The sequence below is a fragment of the Cebidichthys violaceus genome, unplaced genomic scaffold (genome assembly GCF_023349555.1).
Source record: "Cebidichthys violaceus isolate CVI_PGR_0920_01 unplaced genomic scaffold, fCebVio1.0.p SCAF_8, whole genome shotgun sequence".
Classification (NCBI taxonomy): domain Eukaryota; kingdom Metazoa; phylum Chordata; class Actinopteri; order Perciformes; family Stichaeidae; genus Cebidichthys; species Cebidichthys violaceus.
The window spans coordinates 16,385,229-16,410,228 of record NW_027176964.1 but is presented as its reverse complement, the minus strand read 5'-3'; the positions used below and the strand labels follow the sequence as shown (position 1 = coordinate 16,410,228).

Below are 25,000 nucleotides of genomic sequence, written 5' to 3'. Positions count from 1 at the left end.
TGGTCATATGAGCGACAACAGGATGAAGGTGGAGACTCAAGATGTTCGAAACGTGGACTCAGCAGTATTTCTAAAGAGGAATCCGCTGCAGACCACATCGCCGAGTATTTTACCAAAAAAAACAAGAAAAAGAAGAAGAAAAGTGAGCTCATAACGAGGGACAATCCGTCACACGCTCGCAGGACCCTCTAGCTTTAAGTTAATCGAGCCGGGCCACACGACTTCCCTCCCGTTTCCATACGGTCGGTGAGAGCCAGGAGCTTCAATCTTTATTAGCGGGGATATCATTAGTCCCGTCCTCTGCAGGGAGTCTGGAGGCTACAGGCTGGGGAGACCTTGGCACAGCCGCGAGGATTACCGCGGCGTCTCAGCGACTCGGCTTCACACCCGCTCAGCTCCGTCACCGAGCTGACATTTACGCCGCGCCACCCAGTCGCTCTCAAGGACACTGCTTTTATTATTATCCTCTGTAATAAGAGGGGATCGTTAATATCCCCTCCGTATCTAAAAATGGGAACGGATGTGATTAATTTCAAATGTCATACAATAGAGGCATATCGGAGTGTTTTGGGGGGAAGATAGCAACAGCCGGAGATACGGGCACAGGCTGTACCTCCGGCATACGGTGGAGTTAAAACCCGTAAAGTTTAGTGTTACTATGAATCTAGATGTGCGGTATTCAGAATTCATGTTTTAAAAGGAATACTTAAATTGACACTTCTTTCATTTTTTTTTTTTTTTTTTTTTACCAGAAGTGGCGTTTTACGAGCTACAGTCACTGACTCAGTAATGAGTGACACAGTGACTTAGCAATATCTAGCTAATGTGTGCTAAAGCTAGCTGACGTTAGCCGCCAAAAGCCACTGGTTGTAGCGGGACACGCGGCGCTGTAGCATCAAAGAGAGCGATTTAACTGAGAAAGGGCTGATTCCACCGCTGAACTTCAAATGTGAAAGAGAAGAATTTGTTATTTCACCATCATAACTGGACGAGGTGGCGCTAATTTGAACTATTTAAATACCGTTGTGTAGGCTAATCTATAACAACGTATCATAATTGATAAGAAACCTGTAACTATAGCTGATAAATGAATATAATGAAGTAAAAAGCACAATATTTCCAAGTGTCTCAGATCTGTTAGTGCTTGAGTAAATCTATTTAGTCGTTTCCAAACCCGGGCGATGTGATGGTTCTCCATCTTGAGTTGGTGGCATGAATCCGGCCGAACAACTGATGTTTCTCCTATAAAAACCTGCGCATCACATGAAGCGTCAACGCAGAATTGGGGGGGGGGGGGGGGGGGGGGGGGGTTCTACAAGCGTGACAAGCGAGCGCAAGATTTTCACCCAAATGCAAAAACAAGTGCAGGACTCTGGAGCAGATGTGAGGACATGAGAGCCGAGGCACAACCGCACAAAAGACGAAAGAAAGAAAAGAGAGACAGTAGCAAGACGGCAAGTTCAATAATACAATCCGAGCACATCAATAGGCCTGAACACACACACAGACACACACACAGACACACACCGAGCCATGCTCTCGTGTCAGTCCGTCAGTCAACAGACATGCAAGCGGTGCTCCTTTCTCTTTCTCTCTCACTCCTTCCATGCAAACATCGCCTCTTTTTTTTTTTTTTTTAATCTTCCAATTCTTGGGTCTCCATGACAACAAGATCATACCATGCAGAAAACATTGATCGGGGGGGGGAGTGAAGGCAATACCAAGGGTTTCTGCACACAAGGCCTCACAATGCAGTCGATGCACTCGGCTGCGTAGGCAGACCGCTTCATCAACGTAGAGCAGCTTTAGAGAAATCAACTCTTTTTGGAGACAATATCATTTCACTTCAACTCTACACCGGTGTCCTTTAAAAAGGTTTCTTTTTTTTTTTTTTTTTTTTTTTTTTTTCCTTTTTTGTTTCTCTCTGTTTCAATAAGTGAAGCTTTCTGAAACAAAGGAGTAACAAAAGAAAAGAAAGAGCACACCAACCTTCTCGAAGCTCTGAGGGATGAGAGGGGGTTGATGCAGAACACAATGACGTGAGAGGGGGGGGGGGGGGGGGGGGGGGAGGAGGAGAGAGAGAACGGGAAACACAGAGAGAATAAAAACGGCCAGCGCAAAGCCACTCACTCCACTGCATCACACACACACACACTCACACACACACACACACACACACACACACTCACACTCACTCACCAACACACACACACATCGCATACACACTCCTCTGATATCCCACTTAAGAAATCTCAACATCGGTCGTGGTCTTTCAGCCGGTGACACATCGGCACAATTATGTGCAGAATTACGGCATTAATGTAAAACATCCTTAATAAAATGAACTGATTGTTTCCAATTCCATTCAGACCGCCAATCAAATCTGTGCATCCTCTGTGAAACAGTTTGCTCTCAATGCGCCTCTCGTACAGAAGCCGTTTTAGTAGACAGATCAGTGACGCCTCATGCAGTTAAACCAAGGTGCGCTCCCGACTTCATGCTCAATTTGATGCCACTGTCGGGACTCGCACCGAGTTTTAACGTGGACTTGTTACGGGTGATTGTGAGAAATACCAAACGACAGGGTCAACATATGTTGTAGACAATGGATGAGTTAGTAATACTTATTTAAAAGCACAGAAATAAAAGAAGACTCTATTTATACCGAGAGCGACTTAATCGTAGGGATGTCTGTGTGTTTGTCTGTGCGTGTGTCTGTGTGTGTGTGTGTGTGTGTGTGTGTGTGTGTGTGTGTGTGTGTGTGTGCGTTTCTGGGTTCAGGTCCTACCTCGCACATACAGGTTGGCGGGGGAGGAGTAGCGCACGCCTTGAGAGTTGGTGGCCACGCACTCGTACTTCCCTTGGTCCGTTTCCTCGCTGTTCTCAATTTGTAGCGCTCCTGCAAGAGAGAGAGAGAGAGAGAGAGAGAGAGAGAGAGAGACAGAGAGACAGAGAGGTACAGAGAGAGAGAGAGAGGTAGAGAGAGAGAGATAGAGGTAGAGAGAGAGGTAGAGAGAGAGAGAGAGAGACAGACAGACAGAGAGGTAGAGAGAGAGAGAGAGAGAGAGAGACAGAGCGAGAGAGAGAGAGAGAGAGGTAGACAGAGAGAGGTAGCGAGAGAGAGGTAGAGAGAGAGAGAGAGAGAGAGAGAGAGAGAGAGAGAGAGGAGTGAAGCTGTTCAGTTGAGTTTGTGGAAAACCTTTCTGCTGCTATCAGTCTTTCTTTGCTTCATCTCCTTTGCACCCTGGGATGTTTGTCTCTTATATTTGGACCCTAGGGTATCCTCACTTCTATTGCTTCAACATCCAATAAAGTCAGCTTTGATGTTGTATCTGTGAGGCAGCGTCTGAATGGGCCGCGCTCTCACAGACCAGCAGTTGCATTTATTAAGAGAGCCTCGTATTTTCTCTTTCCGTGCACGGCAACACATAAAAAAAACAAAACACAACTGAAATTCCTTCCAAAAAGTTTGGAAGTCAAAAGCAAGTCTCAAAATGACATTTTAAAAACTTAGATGACACTTGAAGGACCTTTTTGTTGATTCCTCTCCTGCAGCAGGCTCACTGCTGCTGTGAAGAAATCCCGTTTCTATCTCGGCGAGCTTTAACCCACGGCAACAACCCGACAACGCTCTTCAGCTCCTCGGCTCGTTTCTTCTACTCGCTCAACGCTCATCCTCCTATTCTGATCCCACCGCGGTAAACAGTGTCTCCCTAAACGCGCTGTAATTACTCACACTGTTCGTCAGGTATGCTTTTGTTTCACAGGGTGCTATTCTTACTTTTGTATTTTTTTTTTTTTTTTTTTTGCTAACGGCCTTTTGAATTATTATTATTTTTTTTTTTGCTCTTTCAGCCTGCTCTGTCACATTCATCTCATCTGAAACTGACTTTGACATGGAGCCTAAGGAGGAAGCACAAAACCATGGATTACACTCTGCTGCAGGAGCAGATGAAAAAGACACAATTCAAAACGCACTCACACACACACACACACACACACACACACACACACACACACACACACACACACACACACTGTGAGACTGATGAAAGGGAACTGGCTCGTGAGAGATGTATGGAGATACATAGAGAAACAGAAGATGTATGCTCTGACCTTTCACACACACACACACACACACACACACACACACACACACACACACACACACAGATATACACAATGGTGAAACAAGTTACAAATACTCCATTACAAAAGTCCTGCTTTCTGAGTTACAGAGAGTATTACAAGAAAAATGTACATTTAAATGAGAATGAACACTCATTTTCAGAATGTAACATTATTTGCTTTATTATTACTAATTATTATTATTACTAAGGATTTGTTTCTTTTCTCAGTTGTGGTCAGGCAAAACGAAGATAATGAATAATAACTAGCTGCAGCCCTCAAGGAAAGCAGACGTCCCTCACAATGAAATCTAACACTTAAGCTAATCTACTTACTAGTTCACTGCAGACACACACTCGTGGTGTGTTAATATCCTGATGGAGAAAAAAGCTTTTAATTATTAAATCTTAAAAACCCGGCCTGATAAGCATTAAAAGGTTCCACAGGGAAAAACACTGTGTGTGTGTGTGTGTGTGTGTGTGTGTGTGTGTGAGTGATTCACACTCTACCACAGTTTACACAATAGCTGATCGGTATATGCAGAAGTCTAAACAACATGCTTCTGGATTCTCGGAGGAGGGAATGTTTGACTTGTTAAACACAGCGAGGGCACGACTGTGTGCACCAGTGTGTTTAGTGAGCTGAGGCCCTGCTAGCTGAAGCTGTCATCCATTTGCTTCCGTCTTCTGCAGCTACATGAAAGGGAAACGGCTCGTGCCCTCCTCTTCCTCTCTATTTTTTTTTTTTTTTTTTCCATCTCTCATTTCCCCGCGGTACGGGGCAGAGTTGGGAGATAAACAGGAATAAATTATCTGCTCTACAAGCCGAGCCTGCTCTACAGAAATAGGTGGAGAAGGAGAAGCGAGGGAAAAGACAGAGCGGAGGAGAGATGGAGCCGGACAGGTGGAGCTTCGCGAACAAGAACTCATCTGACAGCTGGAAGCAGCTCGTATGGCTAACCATCAGCAGGAATTTGAAATTGGGCGATTGAAATCTTCCTTTATGCAGAACATGTTGTCGCCACACATGAAAAAAAGACAGGCGCTGAGTATATATGTGCGCGTTTAAAGGCTACCTACACATAAACAAAGAGCGTAGACGGATAACTGATGGACAAACATAATGCCAGGCGGTGTGGAAAGGCGGGACAAAAAGCTGTAGAAGGGGAGAAAGAAAGATGACAGAGAAGAAGAGAAGGCAGTTTTGTTAGTAAGTCTGGAAGCTGCTGACGGACCCAGAATGAGACGCGACTGTAAATTCAGCTGATGTGAAATTGCGGAGGGTGTATAATGTCCGCTGGGCCGAGACTCAGCCGATCAGATGACAACGGATAGGGCTAACCCGATACCTCTGCCAGAACATCTGGGTCAAACAGATCACCCGGCCTCCCGGCTCCCAACGAGGCGAGACGTTGACTTTAACTCGGGACATTTACCGACAATCGAGACGGACGGGCGCCGTTTCTACCCCAACACAGGCTACTGTAATGCAAACCGAACACGTTAAAGACAAGACAATTCTATTGACCTGAAACAATTAGTCCATTAAGACAATGGTGTGATTAACCGGTTAATTATTTAAGTATTTCTTTTTTTAAGCAAAGTGACAAAGATTCACAGGTTCTGACTCTTCATAAGAGATCATTTGCTGGTGCTTTAGTCTTATGTGACAATAAGTTGAAGATATTTAGGTTTCGAACCGATGATCAAACCAAATCTGAAATTTGAGGATGGCCCTTTGTGACATCATTTCCTTACAGTTTTTCAGACCTAAGATCGATTAATGAAACATAATCATTAGTTGCTATATAGATTCTTTGCAGATTTATTTGTGCCCTAATTTATTTCACAAACGGACATTAAAAACTAGACACGTCATTTTTAAAGTATAACAAATCACAGCATGAATGAAGTCTATGAAACGTGATCGATAACAGGATGTGTCTCTCTTTATCTCGCCATTTTAAGAAATCCAGAATCACCAACGACTAATCATTTGTTTCTATGTCCTAATTTCCAATCAAATGTCATTGTTTGTCTGCTAATCAGCAGCTCAATAAGCTGAATCACTTCCTTTTTGCTTTGGGTCAAAGTGACTGTTACCGTTAACCACAACCTTTGATCAGATCACCGTTCCCGGTGAAGACGGGTCCATCCATTACCCCGGCGGTCAACCTCGGGGGGCCTTACTGCACGCCATCTGTTGGCGAGTACGTCTACGAAGGCCGTTGAGCGCTTAGGTAAACTCTCCAGATCTCAACCCCCCCAAAATGATAGCGTGTCGTGGTTCTCCTCATCTCAACTGGTGCAGCAGATGGCGTGGAAAAATGGATGGATTGCCTTGGTTGAGGTATAAAGGTGTCAGGAAAAGTGCAGCTCTATACCGCGCCATATGTTTTGTACCCTCAGGAAACCGGATGGTGTGTGTGTGTGTGTGTGTGTGTGTGTGCGTGGGCCGATGGCCACCGTTCGGACAGTTACCTGCATTGGCGGGACACCCCAGGTGATGGACACTTATGGGCTGTGAAATGGCTCGGAGTCGTCTTTTTTTGTGGGATTTGAGTGCGAGTCGTTCTCAATATCATTTTTTTTTTTTTTCATCCTGACCCAAATGGGCCATAAAATATATTTCCAGGACCAAACAAGAGAAAAGAGAACGAAAAGAGACAGAGAGAAAACAATAATTGTGTCCCAAAACAGATCGCTGGCCGCGGTCCAACAGGAGCTGGCAGCCGTCCACCACATCAGAGGCGATGCTCGGAAGGTGCCCCCATTAAACAGATTTTTTAAAAAGGAGCGTTTCATCCGTAACACATCCCCGGTGCTACTTTGTGTTGCTCAGGTGAAATTGATTTCCACCAAATCATTGCGCTGCATTGTTTGGTTCATTATCCGGCGCGTTTTGTTGATCAGCGCTGCAGTGCTTTAGGTGATTTGAAATCCTATTAAAGCCCTGAAGTGAATCTAACCGTGCCGCTCGTCTTGCTCCGTGGACTCACGTTCCGCGCCGGTGAATCGGTGTCACGTCTCCGTGTGACGCCCTCCCCGGAGCAGACCAGGTGGAACTTATTATGATAGATACGGTATGATATTACTGCGCTTACCAAGAGAGAACACAGTGAACAAGAACATTGTTTCAAGATGCACAGAGAGCTCCAAGGCCACCGACGCTTTCTCATAAATTATAAGCAGAGAATGGAGAAAACATTTGCATAGTGTTTATCATAATTATGGATCACTACACTGCTCCCTCTGGCACGAGGTTTCTACCGGACACACTGCGGCTTTAGACGTTGTTGTCGTCGTCGTTCCGCGTCTATCGTCTCACCTGCATCCATGCAGTAGCAAGACTGGCTGGTGGCTAAAATCCAACCCACACCCACTGCAGAGCATTTTTTTTTACGCAGAAGCAATTCCACTTTCGGTAGCCCTGTAAATCACGACGGTGAGTATCCATTTTTACACATCAGTGGGTAACTGGGAAGCATGCGAGGAACGAGGGCGTAGGAGCTAAAACTGGTCTCAGCACAGAAAACGGTCGACTACAGTTACACTACAATTGACCGTTCATTAAACAATGATTGCCCGATCAGCGTAGATTACCATAGCAACCGTGACTTTACATGCTTTTGATCTCCACCCATGTCGATGCGGTGAAGTAACAGGCGTTCTCTCTTTTGGTTTATGTTCTGTAAGCTAAGCACACGCTACGGTCATGGTCTTGGGTTTTTTGTTTAGCCCGTTCCCTGCTTTATTTTGAAGTTAACTCCTCATTTTTCATATTTGCTTTTTTACTTCCTGTCTTTTTTTGGGATCGTCTGCCCGGCCCTGATCAGTCTCACCTGTCCCTCGTTAGTCCTCCACTCAGCTCCTCTCCTGCTCACCTGTTCTCAGGTCAACGGTTAGTCAGTCCAAATCCCAACGTCCTCCCTGAACCCTGAACCCTGAACCCTGAGCCCTGAACCCTGAGCCCTCAAGGACTTAACTGATGTCACCTGGTGAGTGGTTGAGTGTGAGAGAGACTGCGAGGGCTCCAAATGGTGTAAATATGAACGGGACGGCACTCTGCTGCAACATATCACGTTACCATGAAGACGACAAAAAACAAGATGCATAATTGTGTGTATTCATTTTATACTTTGTGCTCCCTGATTTGAACGTCTTCAGGCTCTCTCCTCACAAGATGAGGTCACTTCATATCATCTATTTACTCGTTTAAAAAATAAATAAATATCTGATTTCAAGTTTATGTTTTGTTCCATCTTTAACCCTTAATGTTTCTGAGTAAATATAATAAGACAGGCTGAACACACTGAGCCGTCCTCTTTGTTTACGTCTCCATGCGTCCACTGGTTACCCCGTGTTTAACGTCATGTTGCTATGACTTGTGGGTAATTCCCTGGGGCTGCTTCATACTGCTGGGTAATAAGACATTACGTTATTTATAAGTTCATTTATAGTAACAATCTAAATCTGTAAAATAACTACGGTTATCAAATAAATGCAGGGCAGTAAAAAGTACAATATTTCCCTCTGAAATGTAGTTGATAGAGACGCATAAACTGGAAATACATAAGCAAATACAAGTACCTAAAAATACCTAAAAGCTGTACTTGAGCAAATGTACTGAATCTAGTTTTTGCTCGGCCAAAATCTGATGGTTGCTATTGTCACTTTAACCGGTAAACTCTGCGCTCACCAGCTAGAGATGAGGGCGTTCTCTCCTCCGACGCCGCTGTCGCTGTAAACTGCGCGCGTTGCGCTCGACAGGTGCAGCGAACAGTAAACGCAATTTTGGAAGTGCGAGACTCGAAATTTGTTTTCGACGACGTAATGTCAAACTGTGCAAACGGAGACGCAAGACGCAAGGTTGGCAGAGGACACTGGTGATCAGTGAAGGATATTGGCTGACAGCAGGCAGATATCAGAGCCGGCGGGGCGGAGGAGCTCTGCACCGAGAATATGGATGAAGCAACTACAAAATGGTTTCGCCTCACCATCACTTTCATTCTCCCCCCCCCCCCCCATCACCCCCCCGAGGACGGCGGAGTGAGAAAATACATATCTGCCCGCTCTAGGAGACACTGTATCATCTATGAAGAAGAGCATAAACAGAGCTGAACAAACAGTCTTAAGCACAAGATGTGATTCTTCTGTTTTCATCCCTCCGTCTATCTGCACAGACACACTCCTCTTCTCTTCTCTCCCCTCCCCCCCCCCCTCCCTCTTTTGCACCGTCGCTGTCTCTGGCAATTTAAAGGGATCTTACGTTCAGATTTTAGGACACTGAGCTCATTTCACACAGTGTCAGGGTGGGCGGAGTCACAAGATAAGAGGAGCGTCGGTTAAATGATCATGGGCGTATGTATTGATTTTTGAGAAAAGAGAATTATGCTCCTGTGGCTTGTTTTTTTGTGGTACATTGATTATTATACTAAGCATTTATTTCAAACATAATTTACTTTATAATTGTTTAGGAACTTTATAGTGAATATGAGACCTGGTTTTTTTCAATCGCATGCTGCCATGTATTTTTTTTTTTTACATTTATGATTCACAATGGAGAAAGATTTGTGCCTTTAATGTCCTCTTTTTATAATCTTTTCTCCCAAATGTTCATAAAAACATTTTTCTTGGCTTAAGGGCCGCACAATTAGCCTTTTTTTTCTTCTTCATGAAATTGGCTTTAAAAAGGTTTTACACCCCCAAAGGATGTAGATAAACTCAGAGTGGAGCATGTAATCCCTCAATCATAATTAAAACATGATCATTTAGAGCAGCAGGGATTTCACCTGATAGCGATGCTCCGCTTTAGAAGCACTGTTTGTTTACTTATCTTCAAATGAAATAATGTGACGGTGCCTGCTCGTCTGCCTCACCTGATCGGAGCTGTTTGATGCGCCCCTGGCTGCTGACGGGGTCGACGGGGAGGAAGTCTTTGAACCAGGAGATCTCCGGGTCGGGGATGCCGCTGGCTGCGCACAGCATGGTGGCCGTCCTCGTTCTCTCCACCACCTTCAGCTGGGGACCCATGTCTATACTGGGGAAGCCAAATGGCAACAGGTCCTCTGGAAGGATGAACAGAAAGAAATGAAGTATTAGCAAGTAGTCGGAACACGAAAGTACAGATGAGGCCGACGGACATGTCATGTGATTTACAGGTATTTGGTCATGAACCAAAAGTAGTGGAGAAATTAAAAATGTTTAAGTTGAAGGATCACCAAAAGTTATTACACTTCATCCTGAGGGGGAACCGGAATGTTTGTACCAGATTTCATGGCAATTCATCCAGCAGTTGTTTCCTTTAGTTCACCTAAAACCTAAAAATGATATCCTCATGGTGGTGTTGAAGTGGTCACCAACACTATTCAGATGCATCATCTGGGGACCATGTATGCCTGTGCCAAAGTTCAAGAGTTCAAATTCAGTGTGGAGCAGAGGGACGGACTGAGTCACCGTCAGACAGACGACGCCGCGCCTAGAGTCACGCGGCCAGCGATAAAGACAAAAAAAGACAAGTGATAAAGACGGGCAGAGACAGGGCCGGCTTACACAATGAGAGGATTTCTCATACTTTATTTCGGAAGCAAATCCACTGAGACAATAATAAACAAATGTGTTCACTCGTAAATCTTTGGGACAATTGATCTGCAGTTTTTTTTTTTAAGCGCAAACGACCGACTTCTCTGCAGAGAGACAGAGCAAAACCTGCCGTGCATTGAAATGACTTTCCTTCTTCCAACGTGAAACATAAGACTTGCCGCCCCCCCCCCCCCCCCCCTTTAACACCTGCAGGCCCTTGAAAGTGCAGATAGGGGCGAGGACACATGACCTACTGTAGCCTTCCTCATCAAAGCTGCATGTTCGCTCCTAAAGCCAGCGAGTCATTAGGTGATCCAGTAGGCGGCACAGCCACAGCTAGGGTTTACTGAGTGTGTGTGTGTGTGTGTGTGTGTGTGTGTGTGTGTGTGTGTGTGTGTGTGTGTGTGTGTGTGTGTGTGTGGGTGACAGGCCGTTTCTTAAGGAGCATAAACATACCGCCCAGTCAGCAGGAGCTACTTAAGTGCTGCACGCACACACGTATAAACACAGCCAGACACACACACACACACACACACACACACACACACACACACACACACACACACACACACACACACACACACAACACAGTACACTCCTTACCTAGAAACACAGGTGTTTGGTGGCAGTGAGCTGTGAGTTTCCCATGGTGTGGCTCTGTGTTATGTGGTGGTAATGATTCCTGTCTAATAACTATGCAGAGAGCTGCTCAGAAACAGCAGCAGCAATTAGAAGCTGGGATCAAGAGGAGGGGCAGGGCACTGGGGGTAATAAGGACTTGTTAGCAGTAATTGTTAAAATGTACCAACGATTAGAGAGGCTGGTCTGGGATGCGTCTGGATATGTCTGATTGTGTCGTGGGGCAGTGGATAAGTGTGCGCGTGTGTGTGTGTGTGTGTGTGTGTGTGTGTGTGTACATATTTGTTTTTCTCATTTGCATCTTTCACAGGTGCGATGCGGGTAGAGAAAATGTACAGACACGTCCACACATATCCAGGAAAATCGAGGCGTGCGCATGCAGAAAAGCAGTTGCTTTCCATTTCACATACACACAAACACATTCGCACACACTTCCTGTGGTGAATGGGATTAAGCATCTCGGTGACAACGGTCCAGATGGCCAGACACGTAATCAAGCATCCATCAGCACTCCTGCTTCCTCCTCTCCTTACCCTTTCAACCACTCTATCCCTCTCGCGCACGCACACACACACACACACACACACACACACACACACACACACACACACACACACACGGACACCTCCCCCATACCTGGAACTATAATTATATATTCCACTTTCCTACAGCTGCAAAGCAATTATGAAGGTGGCAATTTGCTCGGGCTAATAAATCAAACTTACAAGAGACCCTTGATTGTTGAGCACAGCAAAACCCCCCCCAAAAAAGTTTGCTCGCTCAAGCCTGGGCATTGCGAGCCAAACGGTCCGAGACGCAGACCCCCCCCCCCCCCGCTACCTAACTGCATGACAGACGTGTCCCATCTGTGTCTCCAAAGACTCTGCGATGGGGATGAGAGGCTGAGCGGAGATAAGATCTATCGCTCTCTTTCTCTCGTCAGTCGTCAGCTTTTGCCAGATAGGATTGTCAAGCCGCTTGCCGAGAGGTGGGCGGAGAGGAGAAGTGCCACAAAAAAAAGCAAGAGAGCAATCAAAGCTCAGAGGAGAGTCTGGTGGTGAGTCTGAACGCTGTGGTTAAAGCTTAGGTGGAGATCAGGAGGGGCAACGTTCTGATATCAGCCAACGGGGGGGGGGGGAGACACCCCTGCCTTCCCTCTCCACCGTCCCCGACTGATCAATACTAATGATCCACCTGAATGGAGGCCGGTGGTACGGCCATTGATGAAACACGCAAGAAGAGAAAGCAAGGAGAAGGGGGGTAGATCGATGGGGAGGTCAGGAGGCGAGCTCCCCCGAGGCGAGAAAATTGCCAGACCTACATCTGCTCCAACCCCACCCCCCTCTCATGAGAGGGTTCAGATGGTCTTTTCATCACCCTCCGGCTACTTCTACATGGACTCCCTGGCTGTTAATTAGGGCACGCCACTGCAGCGGGCTCGGGGGCGTGTGCATGTATGCGTGTGGGGGCGGGGGCGGGGGCGGGCTCAGTATTCCAGTCAGGTCTTTATCAATGGTGCAAAAAGGTGGACCTCGCACTGAAACATTAGAGAGAGGTAAGAGAAACAGAGAGAGAGAGAGAGAGAGATGGACAGATTTATGTATGTACAGATATATTCTAAAGATACCTGAAATGATTCTATACAACGTATTAATAATGTATAGTTCAATTCCGTTTTGTTTTCAGTTAATATAATTATTTTAGAATAAACAGTGTGTGGTGAAAAATTCCATGGCATGTAAATGATTCATTAAATTGAGAAATGATGGCGACAGCCACACTTGAATATGGACGGACGGATGGGTGGATGGGTGCATGGATAGAGAGAACCAACGCACAGCAGCCGACTCACACTCTGTTCTGCAGGTAGAGATAACCCGGCAGACAGACAGTCACACTGGACATTGAAGCACAGTTCACTGGAGAGGAGAATCGGGGGCTACAGGTATCCAGCCAGGCTCCTGGATGAGTCAGCGACTGCTTGAAATAGATACTGCGGGCATGGCCTTGATCACACTTTTCACCAAATGAATCATTTATCAAACACAAACAGAGCTGCACAAAAGCGCCGCTTATGTTCCATCTCCTGGTTAAATTGATAAGACGGCCTATGGAAAAAATGCGCCATGTGTATATAAACACCGAGTGTGTCAACAGCTTTTGGGGGAACATTGGCAACGGCCAACGAACATTGTTCCCTGCAGCTTTTGTGTTTGTGTGTGTTTGTGTGCATCAAGAGGTTGAGAGCTCACATTCTGGCCTGGTTGTGTTTGCAGAAGGGCAATCAGGCCCGGTGCCCGAAAACAGTCGCCGGAGCCAACCGAATCTGGGCAAATATGCAATTCATGCATGCGCGTGCAAGCAACACAAAAACACAAATACTAGGAAAAACAGACACACAGATACCCACACACACACACACACACACACACACACACACACACACACAGAGTCAAAACACATAATGCATTTGATGCAAACAAACAAACATGAAGCCAGGTTTTCTTTTGCTGTCTCTCTTTGTGTTTCCCTCAGTCACCCAAAGACACACACACACACACACACACACACACACACACACACACACACACACACACACACACTAGCTTCCCCACAGAAAATCATCATTTGTCCTGGTTAAGGAAATCGGTTGCCTATTCATCTTTCCGTTCATTTCAGCGGGGAATGACCACGTGGATGAAAGAAGCCCAAATAAAAGCCCATCTCAGGGAGCCTGATTCAGGATTAATCTGCCAGCGCTTGGCAGTCTTCAGAGGCTGTAATGCTTTGACTCCTATAGACTGCAGGAGGGCTGAAGGGGAGCACTTTAAATGCTAATGGCCCTTTATGATAATAGATCACAATACGATGCCGAATCGGACTTAGCATCGTAGATGAACCGTAGATGTGTCCCCCGCCACCCTTGAGTCCCATCTCTGGCCCTCCTCACAGATCCAGCAGCCGGAGACTAAACACATAAAACCTGATGATCTCACACATAACACTCCGTTACATACAAACATACTTGAAGAATAGACTGCAGGAAAAAAAAAAAGAATAAGAGGAAGGAGGGAGGGAATAAAGACTGTGCAGACGAAGGGGTGCATATGATGAAAGAGCCGGTTCTCCACTCAAGGAGTGTAATCCTCTTGCAGGCTGAGTTGATACTCTCAGTTGTTTCCAGACCGAAATGCTGCTTGAGCCGCCGGCCTGCCAATGCAGCTGCCGCCTGGGGGGGAATCACTGATCTGACTTTGTTGTTCATATGAAGGGTGTGTGCCGTGGTGGCAGAACATCTCTCCTCCCCCTTCTCTCTCTCTCACCCCCTTCCTCCCCCATCCCTCGCCTGCCTTTCTCCTAAAATGGGACACTGAGAGGTGAGTATAATCAGGATTACTCTGCACAAACCAGCCACACACACACACACACACACACACACACACACAGATATGCACACGCGCGCGCGCACACGCACACACACACACACACACACACACACACACACACACACACACACACATGCCCGTAAACAAAGAAATCCATGTGCATGCACACACACATACGCAGCTGCAATGATGAGAATCTCTCGCCCACCAGAGGTTTTTCAAACATGCAGAACTGCAGATATTCACATCTCCTGAAGGCAGAACAACACAACTGCAGTGTCCATAGAAAAGAGCAGTTCGGGTGGAAAGGGGATGGGGAGGGTTTGGGGGGGTGCAGCAGAGAGCCTGTAAAATGCAAAGGGTGGGGGGGGGGGGAGAGTCGGATAGACAGTGAGGGTCAGGCAGAATAGATGGCAGAGAAAATGAAAGAATGAATAAAACAAGAGAGATGAAATTAGAAACGGACTTCGCTGTGGGCCAAAAAAGAGGCTGCTAGTCAAAGACAGAGAGATATATTCGGTGAAAAGAGAAAGGAGGAAGACGAGAAGGTAATGGGATGGGAAGGGTGATGTGTGATGATGATGTTGAAGGCACAAAAGCCTCCCTGACCATAACCTACCACATCTCCATCCATTAGGCAGCCTACAGAGCAGTAGCGCATATCCTGTGGCCAACCGCTGGCCCCCTCACACTGCACAACGTTGCTATTAGTGTCGGTCAACCGCTATACAAAATGATGCGATGACACACATCAGGGGATGAAAAGACTTTTCTTGGTCAGTAATGGAAAGTCTCCTTTCTTCGTCGTCGGTGGCTGCTGAAGCTTTTATCCATTGAACCGCGTTGCGAAAAAGAACACGACATTTGTGCACTAACGGCGTTCTTTGATGGCACGTTCTACCAAACGGCACATCGGTGTATCATTACAGTTGATTGCAGAGGTGTACGGCTTCAAGAGCAAACTGTCAAATAGTTGGAAGCACTGAGTTATCTAAAATATCTGCTTTTTTAATAAAAATAAAAAAGTCAAAGGCGCAAGCACCTTTACATGCAAAAAGGAAAGTAAAGTCAACTATGACTCCTAAGGAGCCTCTTGGCAATAAACGGCCAATCGCAGACTTTAAATTGCGTCGCTTGAGCCGCTAACAGCAGGCTAACAGCAGGCTAATAGCAGGCTAACAACAGGCTAACAGCAGGCTAATTGCAGGCTAATAGCAGGCTAACAGCAGGCTAATAGCAGGCTAACAGCAGGCTAACAGCAGGCTAATAGCAGGCTAACAGCAGGCTAATAACAGGCTAACAGCAGGCTAATAGCAGCAAAACCTAAAGTTTACGCTTTGTAGAAACGTGATAACACATTCAGCAGTTTAAATAACTTTACTTTCACGAAATTGTACGTGGATAAAATATCCAGAAAGTAATGTATTTTATGCAAATCCAGTAAATTAAATACCTATATAAAATCCAATATTGCCATACAACCTGCTTTTCGATTTGCAGCATTGCCCACAATAACCCAGATTCACCCAGAGATATTAAAGCGACACCTAACACCATATGGCAAAAATCTGTTGGTTGACAGATATATATTGTATCGCCCACTCTACACAGAGGGAAGAAATACTTCCAAAACCACATCCTCTGTTACCAACTGTCTGCAGTGCATCTGTGCATCCGTACACGGTGTTTGAAAAAGCAAACTATGGTTACTAACATCTCTTAATCGCTTAATAGATTGGTTCAAATGTTGTCCCATTCACCACAGTCCTGTAATGTATTTATCAGCTGATGGGGAAGAATCAAAGACAGTAAATTCTGTTGTCACAGAGGGGACAGCGGGACGTCACGGTACACAGATCTCAGCGAGAGAAAAGTTTACACGAACAGGAAGAGGCACACGCGGCCACACACACACACACACACTGAGAGGCTTGCCCTCGAGGTATAGTTTATGTGGTAATGCGCTTTAGATTGGGGCTGTGTGTGCAGAGATGACGGGCTGGGTAACAGATGGACGGCAGTCTATTCCCTGGGCTACCAGCCTTCTGCTTACCACACAGCCCTGCCAACTCCACGGTCCTCATCCATCTCCTGCACTTCTACACCCCCTCCACCACTCCTCCGACATCCCATTTCATCACTATTGTTTCACACCATCCTGTACTGTTACTTAACTCGCCTCCAACCTCCTCATCCTCCATCATCCTCCTTCTCACCTCTCCTCGACCTCTTCCTCCCTCTGGCTTTCTCTCCCTCAATTTCCCCCTTGCAGAAATGAGTTGTCTGCCAACCCGGGGCCTAATCCCCTGATTTTTCTTCATGTAGTACCAGCCCAAGCGGCCATCCCTCTATCTCCTCATCCTCTCCAGCTGTGCTGTGCGAAAGCCAAATGCTCGGATCCCAGGCTTGCAGCCACATGCTACAAACTTCAGCTCATAGCATGTTGGAGCACCACATTGGATACGTTTCCCTCCTAGGAGGCAGCGCGCATTAGATCGACACCCTCACTCTGGCCAGCTATCGGGATGCTGGAGTACCCTTTTAGCTAGCGAGCTAGCCGGCCCTCTCTGTGGCCAGATCACGCTCTGTCGCACTCAGAGGGACTATAAAAAGAACAGTGCACTGCGGCCCGCTGTGAAGGCAGGGTGTGGCATGGCTCTATTGTCACATCTACAACTGACAGCTCAGGGAACCGGAGACGACGGTTGTAACCAGGTGTGTGCAAGTGGAGGGGGGAGGGGGGGGGGGTGCGGTCTCACCTCTGATAATGGCCAGCTTTGCAGTGACAGACACCTCTCCTTCACTGTTGCGTGCCACGCACTCATAGATGTTCTCATCTCGAGGTGCTCTGAGCGGTTGGATCCTCAGCACAGCACCTGCGCCTTCATCAAACTCCACAGTCTGGACGGCCACAGAACCACAGGAGAAGAGAAGCATTAGTCACAGCGGAGTAAACGGACGGATCACTACAACAATAGTAAACTACAATGTTGTAAATCATTAACTTAGCATAGTTTTCTTTTACCGTAATAATGCGATAACAATCAGAGTGTGATACCTCATTGATTTCCTAAAAGGATTTATTCATATTTTTTTTTTTTACCTGCCCTCCCCTCCACGAGGTCAGGCTCAGCTATCGTCCTGGAGCTGGCAGGGATTCACAAAGACACTGCAGCGAGGTAGACACTTACCAACACGGGGAGCTTAAATGTGGGTCCTCTGGTTGAAATACATTATCTCTAACCATTGGGTCTTATTAGTTCATCGATATATAAAAATCAGTCCTCTAATGTGATTCCGTGGCTCTGTTAGCACGTAGCTCAGGGGCAACAATATGTGCATTTCAATATGCAATCTGATCCATATTTTTATGCGACAAGCTTTTTCTGTCGCAATGAATTTGTCTACAGTGATTACGTTTGTAATTTGTGTTGTTTTGAAGTCAAATTAATATTCTTATGTAATATATTTTTTGGGGAATGTGCTTGTAACTCACTGACACCACCCTCATGTCTGTACTTTAGCTTTATAGCTAACGAGCTAAAGGAGTCGATTAGTCAACTGGTAGCATGGCGCTATACTGATCGTTATGCTATGCTAAACTTAAACTGAATAAATATTGATCTATCTAGAAATATACTGTATAACCTCGACATGGTAATAGTATACAGCCACATGTCTTCATCATACACTGCTCTGTATTCGTTATGCTTCCGCAGTAGGAGTTGACCATTGTGCATTGTGACAACCACCTCGATACGCTGGGAGTTGACCTTCTTGCCCTTCTTGTTCCAGTAGACGACAGGCTTGGGATTGCCACTGGCCTGGCACACAAATGATGCCACACCCCCTGACACTCCGATCTGGTCTGTGGGAATCTTGGTGAACTTTGGGGGAGCTGAGAGACAGAGAGAGCGGAAGAAAAACACACACACACACACAGACACACACACACTAGCGTGAGAATTGATACCCTAACATCCAGAGTACATCAAACTGACTCCAAAGCCGGCAACGACCCCCTGCTGACCACGCCCCATTTCACTGTCAGTGACCGGTCAGGCTGCCTTGTGTTCTGATGGCTGCGTGTTGTGCTTACTTCCTGGGTATCATCTAGAGGACACACTGAAGGACTTCCTGTGGGTCATAAATAAAAGATGGGGTTGGGCTTCAGAGGAATATCTCTCTCTCTCTCTCTCTCTCTCTCTCTCTCTCTCTCTCTCTCTCTCTGTCTGTCTGTCCATCTCTCCCTCCCTCTCTCATCCTGCCTCCTCCAGGGCAGGCTATCCTTGTACTGCATGCAGCACAGGCTGTCATGACACATGAGTGTTTCACAGGTAGAAAACGTGTTGGCTGCACATTCACAGCATATAATTGGTTTAAATGTATAAATATCAGAGGTGTCATTTTGTGCCTGCATACTCAAAGTAATAGAAGGGGATTTGCCCTTTCCTTTTGCAAATTCTAATAATCTTAACAACTACAATGAATTTACCAACACGTATTGTTTTGATTCCCAGCTCTGCCTCAGCGGTGGAACTATTTTTCTTCTGTTAGGACACATCTAATGTGGGATATATAAGTGCAGCAGTTACCTTTTGCAGGAAAATAGCAATTTCTAAGTCCGATATTGAGCCAACAGTACTGAACCTATATTTTTCACAGTGGCTGAGTCAGATCAATCAAACAACTTCATGCACCCACCCTCCCCCTGCTACCCGTCTGTGGCCTGTTGCCATGGTGCCCAGCTTAACTCCTCCTCAGCTACAGAATCACCGCCATCCATCAGGGTGAAGTCAGGATGACCCTTACCATAGCAACCTGGATCTCTCCTCCCACTCCCCCTGTGTCTGGGTGGGTGAGGTCCTGCTGTGTTGATTCACTTCTGCTCTCAAGACAGAACAGGAACGCAAACCCCCCCCCCCCCCCCCAGAATAATACGGCCTATATCTGACAATCGCCGGCAGATTCTGTTTGCGCGTTTTCCCACTTCGGATCACTTCACTGGCTAACAGCCACTCAGACCACCTTCCAGTTACACCGCAATGCCTTGACAGTAAGTGGAATAACACTGTGCATGTACGCTGCAATGTGGGCCTCTAAAAGACAAACTGTGAATGTCAGAAATAAAGTGGTTTCATTTCATGTTTGCCATAATCCTCAACAGGAAGGAGCAAAAAGCTGGCACGGAATAGTCAATCAGAACACATTCATAGCCACCATTTTAGAACTCAAGAGCGGGACATTTCCTGCCTGTTAAGACTCTTTACAAAAGCACACTAAGTATTGAGCAAATTGCCCTTTTCCCCCTGCCAACAATGTGAGAATGTGAAATATCAAAAGCCTTCCCCAAAAAAAAAAAAAAAAAAAATGTCACGGCTGAAAAAAACGTCTCCTCCTGGCTGCGGGATTATGAATGAACTTCGTGTTCTTCTTACGACTCCTACATGGGTTTCAGTGGCTTTACGTTGAGTCCAAAACGGTGTTCTCTTAAATGCGCTTCAGCACCGATCCTCGTGCAAAACGGAGCCCGCTGGCAATGTTACCACTTAAGCCTCTTCTCAAAGCCGGGGGGGGGGGGAGCGCTGCAAGGCTCTGGCTCTGGACGGATTCACACTGAACACAGACTTGTTATGATTTTGCAGGTTATAGAAGGCTGCGTGGAAAACGAGGGACTAATGAGGACCTCTGTCTCTTTAATAGTAGGTTTCGCTCTGTCGCACTAGGCAGGTCTACCACTCATCTACCGCTGGTCTGTTTTTTAATGAAACACCTCTGTAACCTATACTCATCTGACTGACTTACTGATGTGCTCAGATGTGACAGCAGGCGTAGTGTAACAGTGTAGTCAGCATGACATTTCAAGAGAAAAGTATTTGGTAGAGCTTTAATTTGTCATTTTGGGAAAAAGTTCTTTTGGAGAAAATAGTGTAACTCCAGTTGAAAAGTTCCGTTAACTGGTGCTTTAAAGAAACAGCACTAATGACAAACAGCCGTGGTCTGACGAGCCTTTAAGCCTCTTTTAGTAATGCGTCTTTTCCTGTTTTGTGCGTCTCAAATCTGTTCGCATCTCACGGCCAAACGTGTCCGACGAAACAAACGGCGCGATGCAAAGACGATGAGGACAGGTTGGAGTACACGGTGAAAGTTGAAGGAGGGGAGATGTGTACACACAGGACACACAATTAAAAGGGAATTATTCATAACTAGATTTGCATGATTTTTGACATTGTTTTGTGTCTGAAAGTTAAATATGGATCATTTTTTGTGTGGGGGGGAATAATAAACATGTTTTGCATAGAATTCAAACAGTAATGGGACATTTCTGTAATGAATTCATTCATTTTCAAAGAGATTTAATTTGAGGAGATACAAATCTCACCTTTTAGGACTACTGTCTGTTTCCCCTTAAGGAGGCCCTATTGGGTGGAAACAATAACTCAGAAAAGATAAGAGCAGCTGTGATACCTTTGGGTCATTTTGTTCCGTCTCCGTGTGACTTTACGGTCAACACAGCCCGACAGCGTAGTTTATCGTACTCCTGTGAACTAGGATGCTCTGTGTGCAAAATCATAAAAATGTGATAAACTTTGCAGCAGAAACAGTAAAGAATACAGTGAAGATTTGCAAAAAACGAATTGTTGATGGAAGAATAAAACATGTATATTTCTGTTTTTCTTTATTGAGCATGCTAGGGAACTATAGGAGAGTTTTTACGGCACTCTCCGTTCTGCAGAGACAACACTGTAGGTGGTCCAAAGGCAGAGATCTTCAACTGAAAGTTATTTGTCGTGTTATTCTACCTCTTCACTGAATGTAAAAATATTTAGGATATGACGTCGGTCTTCTCGAAAGAGCCCGGCCTCAGATTGCTTACAGGGATGGAAAATGAAAAATAGATTAGACAATCCCCATTCCTAACAGCGAGAAGTGCTCTTTCCATCTTTAGCCTGCATCCTCTTCCAAAAAAAATATGATATTTTCAGAGCAGTGACAGCTGGGTGTGTCTGAGCATGTATGTGTGTGTGTGTGTGTGTGTGTGTGTGTGTGTGTGTGTGGACTACCGAGGCAGGTAATCTGTGGAAATGTTGTAATCAACGAGATGATGAGGAACGTGCTCACGGGACCTACGGGCTTATCAAAACATATTAACAGCGCCACAATCCAGAGCTGACGGACCGGCGGGCCTGGTATCACATATCATATCATATATGGATAGATGGATAGATGGATAGATGGATAGAATGGATAGATGGATAGATGGATATATGGATATATGGATAGACGGATAGATGGATATATGGATAGATGGATAGATGGATATATGGATAGATGGATAGATGGATAGAGGGATAGAGGGATAGATGGATAGATAGATAGATGGATAGATGGATAAAGGGATAGATAGATAGATGGATAGATAGATAGATAGATGGATAGATAGATAGATGGATAGATAGATAGATAGATGGATAGATAGATAGATAGATAGATAGATAGATAGATAGATAGATAGATAGATAGATAGATAGATAGATGGATAGAGGGATAGATAGGTATATGGATAGATGGATAGATGAATAGAGGGATAGATGGATAGATGGATAGATAGATATATGGATAGATAGATATATGGATAGATAGATAGATAGATAGATAGATAGATAGATGGATAGATGGATAGACAGATATAAGGATATATGGCTAGATGGATAGATAGATAGATAGATAGATAGATAGATAGATAGATAGATGGATAGATGGATAGATAGATAGATAGATAGATAGATAGATAGATAGATAGATAGATGGATAGACAGATATAAGGATATATGGATAGATGGATAGACAGATATAAGGATATATGGATAGATGAATAGATGGATAGACAGATATAAGGATATATGGATAGATGGATAGATGGATAGATAGATAGATGGATAGATGGATAGACAGATATAAGGATATATGGATAGATGGATAGATGGATAGACAGATATAAGGATAGATTGATAGATGGATATATGGATAGATGGATAGACAGATATAAGGATATATGGATAGATAAGTCATACCTGGTGCTCCACACACACTGCTCAATGGGCTGGTAAACAGGATAATCAAAAGCAGCAGCAGACCCAGGGGAGAGGGGCAAAGGCGGAGCCCCAGGTTAGGCCTCCTGGTCTGGACTAGAACTCCACCTGTCCCGGACAGAGGCATGGCACCACCGTGGGTTGGTTGGAGATGACGGAGATACGGGTTGGGCTTCACTCAACAAGGGTGGGCACTCTGCAGACACACATATGAAGGAAAAAAAAAAACAACGACACGAAGGTCAGCTGAAACCAAATGAAAGGCATGCCTCCTCCACCTCTGATTCATCGTGATATCTTTAGAGCGGCAGCTGAAATGTCAGCGCGTCGCGAGGGGAGAGCATACAATAATTCACATGTAGAGAGAACATCCTCATGAAGAAAATTAAAGACAAATTCATGCTAATGCAGGATTAGGTCTTTTGATTTAGCCAGAGCACTTGATTTGGGATTAACAGCTCAAGCAGGCCAAGCTCTGACTGAACTAATACCAGAACAATGGAGCCACTGCTCAACAACTAAGACAAGAAACAGACCAAAATAGTTTTCCTGCGTACTGCCTCAGTATTAACAAGAATCCTTTTTTCTAGTGAGCCGTGAAATGAGCCGCGATGGTACATTTTTAAGAGGGGTTTTTTTTTTTTGTCCTCAGACGCCCTAATAATTTCATTTAACTTTAGCTTTGGCCTAATTCCTTTTCAGCGTTCAGTATTTCACTGTTCTGGTGGCATGTAAAAAAAGTTAATACAGTAATACATCTACAGAGCAAGAATGCAAAACACTTTAAACGGAGAGGATCGAGGGGTCGGTAGGAATGCGGCAGAATTCAATAAAACCAAATGTATCGGAAAGTGCTGGTCTAATAGATGTTGCCCCTCTTAATCCATAGCCTTGGGGGTGGGTGGGGGGGGATCTCCGTCAGTATTTTGCCCTCTTGCCTCACGTAACACGTACGATGCCGCACATATCTGGAAGTCATGAACATAATTCAGCTCTGTCTGTTTACAGAGATTTAGACAAGCTGTGCAGAAGCTCCCTGTCTGGGATTCAATATCTCCTCAGTCCTATCGAGCTCCGCCGACCCCCCCCCCCCAATGAGAAGGGAGCCTTTGTTAACCTGTCAGATATCTACACAAATTCACGTCTCCCCTCAAGTACCGGCACAGGATAACATATATACGCTCTCCGGGGGGGGGGGGGGAGACATAATATGTATTCACAGGTGACAAGGCCACATTGTGATCGGCACATAAACACCCCCGCGAGCGCACTTTCACCCCGACAAGTCCCCGACCCGGGGGGGGGGGGGGGGGGGGGGGGGGGGGGGGGGGGGGGGGGGGGGGGGGCAGAAGCGGAGCAGTGGTGGAGATGGGGCCGACCCTTCCATTACGACCTACCCTTTGCTAAATGAAAGAGGCATATCTGGTGAGTTACATATTCAAAGACTCCTGCAGCCACTTATTGAGCTAATGACCTGCTCAAACACATTACTGTCTGCCGGCTCCTACACTAAAAATAGCCCATCTGAAAAAAACATGGCCGACTATCTGATGGTGGGTGGGTGGGGGGGGCTCGTTTTTCGCACCGCTTTTCACTCGTCTTATCAAGCGCCTCGTAATAGACGTCGAATAGAAAAGCTTTCAGCGTCCCCTCTTTTTTTTTTCTTTTTCAACTGAACAATGTGATAAGAGAAATCAGATCATTGGCAGCATGTTAAGTAAATTCTCCTCTTTACGGAAACTCAATTTGCCGCTTTTAATCTAACTAGGAGGACTGCTCGGCGTGGAGGACTGCTCCGCCACTGGAACGTTAGGCGCTGCTCGCGTGTTGCGGTGTCTGCTTCCTCTGGCCTTTGTACCTCTCCGTGACCTCAGTCTAACCCGCTCTATCGTCCTCAGTTCATCCACCCCTCCCCGCTGTCTGTCACCTGCTGACAAAGCCCTCTCTACTCTACCTCTACAGACGCTCGCCCTCTACGTAATCCTTAATCTCACCCTCTCGCATTAGTCGCCATATTCCTCAAATCTCCTCCCCCCCCCCCCCCCCATCTACTTTCATCTGCTTCCTCCCCTCCCCTCTCCTCCTCTTCTGTCTGGATGCCATCTCCTCCCTGGCACCTTGTCATTCATCTTCTCTTTCTACACACACTCTAACCCCCTGCTTGTATCCAAAT

General features: G+C 45.7%; 1 protein-coding gene across 10 annotated transcripts in view; it reads right to left on the bottom strand.

Moving 5' to 3' along the window:
• LOC137892465 (receptor-type tyrosine-protein phosphatase S-like) overlaps window positions 1-23,819 on the bottom strand; it is a 49,663-nt gene extending 25,844 nt beyond the window's left edge. For 3 of the 10 annotated variants that reach the window (XM_068737604.1, XM_068737605.1, XM_068737606.1), the window contains exons 1-5: window positions 22,810-23,809; window positions 18,484-18,632; window positions 17,494-17,635; window positions 10,007-10,195; window positions 2,789-2,899 (exon numbers count right to left, since the gene is read on the bottom strand). In XM_068737604.1, the coding sequence (XP_068593705.1) occupies window positions 2,789-2,899; window positions 10,007-10,195; window positions 17,494-17,635; window positions 18,484-18,632; window positions 22,810-22,954 (736 nt within the window). In that variant the 5' untranslated portion in view covers window positions 22,955-23,809. Of the gene's footprint in view, window positions 1-2,788; window positions 2,900-10,006; window positions 10,196-17,493; window positions 17,636-18,483; window positions 18,633-22,809 lie in introns of all 10 variants that reach the window. The other 7 variants (XM_068737601.1, XM_068737603.1, XM_068737602.1 and 4 more) reach the window with 4 other exon arrangements.
• Window positions 23,820-25,000: the final 1,181 nt, after the last annotated feature.